The sequence below is a fragment of the Ranitomeya imitator genome, chromosome 4, assembly GCF_032444005.1.
Source record: "Ranitomeya imitator isolate aRanImi1 chromosome 4, aRanImi1.pri, whole genome shotgun sequence".
Taxonomy (NCBI): Eukaryota; Metazoa; Chordata; class Amphibia; order Anura; family Dendrobatidae; genus Ranitomeya; species Ranitomeya imitator.
In genome coordinates this window covers 14230103-14236901 of record NC_091285.1, presented here as the reverse complement: position 1 = coordinate 14236901, position 6799 = coordinate 14230103, and the positions used below count along the sequence as shown (strand labels likewise).

The following is a 6799-nucleotide window of genomic DNA, read 5'->3' as shown; positions in this document are numbered from 1 at the left end:
ATGGCAGAAAGGGGTTAAGAACTTAAGGGAAGAGCTTAATCATGTAGACTGGGACCACGTCATGGTAACTGGGGATACCAAACATAAATGGGACATTTTTAAGGAAATACTACTAGAATCTTGCTGAAAACTTATACCCTCTGGTAATAAAATATCAGGGAATTAAAAAACCCATTATGGATAAATTAAACAGTACAAAGTGTAATAAATATAAAAATCTAAATATGAAATGTATAAAAGAAATCAAGCTAGCAACGTTATCTACAGAGAAACAAATCACCAAAGACTTTAAAATAAATCCACCAAATTTTTAGAAATACATCAATGCCAAAAAGAGAAAAAACAGATGGTATTGGCCCCTTAAAAGAGGACAATAACAAAATAATCATAGAGGACAAAGAAAAGGCTGAGATATTAAACAGGCACTTTTCATCAGTGTTTACGAATGAACTGTCCATTACAGGGATCATTTAACAAGGCAAAAATCAAAGTTCACAACCTGATATAACTAGTTTAACACAAAAAGAAGTACACCTACATCTGAGCAATTTACATATTGACAAATTACCCCAGCCCAGATGGCTTTCATCCGTGGATACTGAGGGAAATAAGCTCAATAATTGATAGACCACTGTATCTCATACTCTTAGACTCTCTTGTATCAGGGGTAGTGCCACGGGATTGGAGAATGGACCTCGTGGTACCGATATTTAAGAAAGGTAAGAAGATGGATCCAGGCAACTACCGCCCAGTAAGCCTGACATCAGTAGTGTGTCAAATTTTTGAGGGCATTGTAAGAGATGACCTGGAGAAATATATCGTAGATAATATAATAACTGAAAACCAGCACGGATTCATGAAGAATAAGTTGTGTCTAACTAACATGTTGGGTTTCTATGAGGAGGTAAGTGCAAGTCTGGATGTTGGTAATGCAGCTGATATGATTTTTTCTGGACTTTGCAAAGGCATTTGATACTGTACAACATAACAGTCTTATACTGAAGCTCCAGAAGTAAGAACTGGGAAATACTGTATGCAGATGCGTAGTCAATTGGCTAAATGACTGGAAACAAAGAGTCGTCATAAATGGTACATTCTCTAAATGGGGTATAGTCAGCAGTGGGGTACCACAGGGATCTGTGCTAGGACCGATTATTTTTATCCTTTTTATTAATGCCCTTGTGGATTGGATTGAGGGTAAACTGTCAGTCTTTGTTGACGGCACCAAACTATGTAGGATATTAAAATCTGACCTTCACCATACAATATTGCAAAAGAATCTGAATAATATGACTGAATGGGTAAACACTTGGCAAATGAGGTTTAATGTAGATAAATGTAAAGTAATGCACCCTGGACGGAGTGATCCTATTTCTACATATTCAATAAATGGGAGCATACTTGGGACCATAGAACAGAAGAAGGATGGGGGATTCTGTTTACTATTAAGCTAAGCAGCAGGACTCAATGTCAAGCAGCAGCCGCAAAAGCAAACAAGATTTTAGGATACACAAAAAGAGAGAGACAATTTTGTGATCGCAACATATTATTAACCCTTTATAAGTCACTGGTGAGGACATATCTAGAATATGGGATATGGTTTTGGGCTCCGCATTTTAAAAAGGATATTCAGAAGATAGAGTCAGATCAAAGACGGGCAACTAGATTATTACAAGGGATGGAGGCCGCTCATATGAGGAGAGGTTGGAAAAGTTGAGCTTGTTTAGCTTAGAAAAAAAGACACCTCAGAGGGGATCTCATTTACTTGTGTGGTTAGTACAAAGGACAGCACATGACTTGTTCCTTCCAAACACCGTACTAAGGACCAGGGGGCACTCATTACGGATGGAAGAAAGGTGATTCTGAGAGTTAAATAGGAAAGAGTTCTTTATAGTTAGAGCAGTCAGGCTGTGGAATGTCCGACCACAAGAGGTAGTAATGGCCGACACTATAACAGCTTTTATACAAGGGCTGGAGGATTTCCTTGATACACATAACTGCTGATTATATTTAAATTAGTGACAAAATGTACAATTGGTAGAGAAAGGTTGAACTTGATGGATTAGGCCTTTTTTCAATCTATTTAACTATATAATTACTTCAAGAACACCATCCAATAAACTGTGTGATGATGTAGTATATATTAGGATTTGGGACCCCAGTTTTAATTTAACTAGGAGGACTAAACAGGCCACCATAATAGGCACACGAGGAACGATAAGCATTTATTCATCAGCATAGTAAAAAGGCATATTGGCCATGACAGTAAAGATATATTGCCGAAGTAATGATCCTGCCCTCAAGGAAAAACCAGGGAAATATAATACAAGAAGACAAACAAGCAAAGGGCAAAGTGTATAATGATAAGGAAAATGCTGGAACACACCCTGCTGCCAGTAACATCCGTCACATTTGATTTCTCTGCTCCGACTGATCTCTGCCATGGCGTCTGCTGATCTGAGACACGAGCTGCTCTGCTCCATCTGTAAGGACATTTCTACAGATCCTGTAACCCTGAGATGTGGACACAGCTTCTGCCGGGTCTGTATTGATGGAGTGAGGGATACAGAGGGCGGGTATGGAGAATATTCCTGTCCCCAATGCAGAGCAACATTTCAGAAGTGGCCTCCACTACAGAAGAACATAACCCTGTGTAATCGTAGAGAATATCATGTCTACTCAGCCACATCAGGAGGAGATCACGGGGATCTGCTGCACTTACTGTGTGGACTCTCCTGTACCTGCTGCTAAATCCTGTCTGATGTGTGAGGCTTCTCTGTGTGAGAAACACCTGAAAGTTCACATGGAAACAGCAACAGATCACCTCCTAACAGAACCCAACACTTCCCTGAAAAACAGAAAATGCTCCATCCATAGCAGGATCCAAGAATATTACTGCACTGAGGACGCTACTTGTATCTGTGTCTCCTGCAGTTCAGTTGGAGAACATCGGGGACACCGGGTGGAGATGCTGGAGGAGGCATCTGAGAAGAAAAAGAAGAAACTGAAATACCTTGTTCGGAAACTGACCACAAAGAGAAAGGAGACTGTGGAAAGAATCCAGAGCCTGGAAGAACACAGGAGAAAATCTCAAGAAGAAGCATCTGGACAAGCCGAGAGAGTCACTGCCCTGTGTACAGACATCAGGAGATGGGTGGATGACCTGGAGAAGAAGGTCCTGAGTGAGATCTCCAGGCGGGAAGAGAAGGTGTCACTGTCACTGTCTAATGTGATCCAGAAGTTGCAAATAAAGAAGGACGAACTGTCCAGGAAGATGAGGCACATTGAGGAGCTGTGTAACATGACGGATCCACTGACTGTCTTACAGGAACCAGACACCGGTGACTTGCGTGATCCTGAGGAGGAGGGAGGTGATGAGGACAGATGGGGACATGATGGAAGTGATCGGGGTGCGGAGCTGATCTCACATATATCACACACATTATCTGCTATGATAAAAGATATAAATATGACCTTCCATGGACAGGATCCTGCAGACATATTACTGGATGTAAACACGGCTGGTAATAATCTCCTTATATCAAACGACCTGAAAACTGCGACCTGGACAGAAATAAGACAGAGTCGTCCAGAAACAGCAAAGAAATTCCAGTATTTTCAGGTGATGAGCGGGAGGAGATTTACCTCAGGGCGACATTACTGGGATGTGGAGATCAGTGGATCAAGTAACTGGATGGTGGGGATGTGTTATCCCAGTATGGACAGGAGGGGGCGTCAGTCGTACTTTGGAAATAATAACAAGTCCTGGGGTTTATATAAAGTGCTGGGGAATATTAATCAGTATTCAGTGAAACATGACAGTAAAATGATCCGGTTACCTCACCAGATCTCCAGTGATAGAGTCAGGATATGTCTGGATTATGAGGCCGGGCAGTTGTCCTTTTATGAGCTGTGTGACCCCATCAGACACTTACACACCTTCACTGCCGCCTTCTCCGAGCCCCTTCATGCTGTGTTATATGTATGTAATGGTTCTGTAAAAATATCAGGAGGAGCGGCTGTGAGGAAACATCAACATAGAAGAAATCTATTCAGAGACTGGTAACATCATAGCGAGCGGAATCTATGATTGGTAAAACAATCAGCCACTGTGAGGAGCCTCGTGACGGATCCGGTTACGTCTAGTATCGTAAATGCGCTTTTAAAGGTTCTATAATTTTGTCTCTTTCGAATATTCAAATAGTTTTTTTTCTTAGGTAGATGAGGCTTGTTTTTCATGTCCTTTTTATATTGCTTTTTTTTTTTTTTACTGATATCCGGGGAAAATAAATAAAAAAAATAGAAAATACTTGTACATTTCTCACATTTTGTGATTTCTTATTTTTACAACCTCAAAGGACCACTCCAAACATTTAAAATTGCATTCCCCTTTCCAAAGAAATTATTTTGATGTATTGGACATTTTGGGGTGGAACAGGGCTATTCATAGCGATTTAGCCTGGCACTACCTTTTTTATGCATTCTTTGATTTTATTATTGCTATTCTTTTTTCATATATTTTATACATTGTGCACCCTTGCCCCTTGAAGTTCTTTAAAAAACTTTGTGGGGGCATTTTAACATATCACTCCATTATTTAATTTTTTTTTGCTTATTTCCCAGGTAAAATAGAATGGTATGTTAGTTACAGCTACAAGGAAATATCTACCTCCTTGATGCATAGCAAAGATGACTGGGATTCCTGGGACCCAACAGCTCCTGTTCCCTCCCTACACCTAGTGATCACATGACTACAGGGTCCGGAGGAGGAAGCACTGTCAGTACTTCCTGATCTGTATACACAGCGCTAGTTCAGAGCTATGTATACAGTGATGGATAAGATAGACATAATAAACCATGTTTATCTTCGCTCTGGAAAGTCTGGCTGTGTCTGAGGGCAGCTTTCCTCCCCACAGCTGCATGATCTTGTGAAGCTGCTTAGACAGCATTTACATTTTAGAATAACGGGGACAGCCCGGATGTATAAAGTGTATGGGCAGTGCAGAAGTAGTTAAACGTCCTAACAAACTTCTAGTATTACACTTGTCAAAAGTAAAAGTGTATTAAAGCCAATTTGTCAACAGGATTTTGGCATTTAATCTGACAGCAGATTCGAGAGTTGTGTCTCTTTCTGGGCTGCAGTTTTATATTCAGGAGATTATCACAAGAGTACTACTTTCCACTGCTTCCAGGTAGTTCTCCATATGTATGAGCGCTATATAACCTTGTTACTAGCACTGATTGGCTGCTTTCTACCTATGCACAGCGTATGCAGAAAGCTGTCAATCAGGAGTGTAGGTGGGGATATATAGATCTCAGCATTCAGAGAACTGCTGGATCTGGAGCAGTGAAAACTGTGATTTTATAAAAACTGCAACAAGAGCCCAGTAAGTGACAAATCGTTGAAATCATGGTCTTTGCCTCTACATCTCAGATTGGGAAGCAAAAACCTGGTGAAATTCCTTTCAAAATGAGCAAATATAATTTTTTTTTTTAAATTTCTGAGAAAATTCAGATTTGCACAAAACCCAAATATTTTATGATTTAATGAGTCTCATGAAGCGTCTGGTTATCGCTCGTCTTATTTATATGTGTTGTTTTTTCCATAATTCTTGTAAAATCGTCATAAAACACAATAACCTTACATCAGTCGGTTAATCTTAAACTTCTGGTCATAGAACGGTCACAGTAAAAGTGTATTAAAAATAGATTAGATTCCAGATTAGTGAATAAATTCGAGGATGATAAAATTTGTTTCGAGTTTCATTAAATTTCAGATTCAACAGAAACCCTTTTTCATTTTTTAAGATTTTGTTTGTTTTTAGGGCTCAGAATAGTTAAAAAGTGAAAATAAAAACATTGCACTTACCTCATCCCTGACCTGTTCTGGCGCCGCAGCTTCCTTTTTTTGGTCCTTTGTTGGCTCTAGTCTCCATCTTCCCTCTCCAGCACTGACTAGGCCACAAGTGACGTCATGAAATGTGTAACTCTGCGACATCGTGCATCTCCTGAGGTAAAATTCCGATTCAACAGGAACCCACTTTTTTAGGATTTTGTTTGATTGTTTTTAGGGCTCAGAATAGTTAAAAAAGTAAAAAAAAACATGACACTTACCTCATCCCTTACCTGTTTCTGGTGCTGCAGCTTCTCTTTTGGTCCTTTGCTGGCTCTAGTCTCCATCTTCCCTCTCCAGCACTGACTAGGCCACAAGTGAAGTCATGAAATGTGTAACCCTGCGACATCGTGCATCTCCTGAGGTAATCGGCCTCATCCAATAGAAAAGCAGCTTTCCCGTGTGAGGTGTTCTTCTATTGGAGGAGGCAGATGGCCTGATCTGGTCACATGACCCTGCACCAGCAGCCATTTTATGGACAGACGTGCTGTACTGTCTGTGAGGAAAACTGCACTAATAAGAGGAAGCGGCCGAATCTTCAATGTCCGGTATCAGAGCTCAGCTCCTTTCACGTGAGAACCAGACACCTAAAGAGGGTGACGTTATAGATTTTTATTTTCTAGTAACATACAATTAGTGTAAGAATTTAGCAATGTCTAAGTCTGTATGACGTCAGCTACAGAGATGAGACCGGTACTCCGCTTCTAAGTGACCAAAATGGCCGCTGCAGAGGCATGAGGAAAACGACGGAAAGTATTACTTGTGCATTCCCTGCTTTTCTATTGGCGTGGGAAGGCTCGGCACTGGTGACGACTATTCTGTGCCCATCTGGAGACAAACAGGAGAAGTTTACACTTTCCACAGTTTTCCTCATGATTCTGCACCATTTTGGTCATGGAGAAACAG

General features: G+C 40.6%; 1 protein-coding gene across 1 annotated transcript; it reads left to right on the top strand.

The window, feature by feature from the left end:
* The first annotated feature begins 2399 nt into the window (after positions 1–2399).
* LOC138675118 (tripartite motif-containing protein 14-like) lies at positions 2400–5955 on the top strand. The gene has a single exon (XM_069763105.1). It carries the CDS (start codon positions 2672–2674, stop codon positions 4064–4066), a length of 1395 nt encoding a protein of 464 aa, XP_069619206.1. The 5' UTR covers positions 2400–2671; the 3' UTR covers positions 4067–5955.
* The last annotated feature ends 844 nt before the right edge of the window (positions 5956–6799 follow it).

What these genes read in the sequence shown, in the direction of transcription:
- LOC138675118 (XM_069763105.1), top strand. Translation starts at nt 2,672, where the DNA reads ATGTCTACTCAGCCACATCAGGAGGAGATCACGGGGATCTGCTGCACT.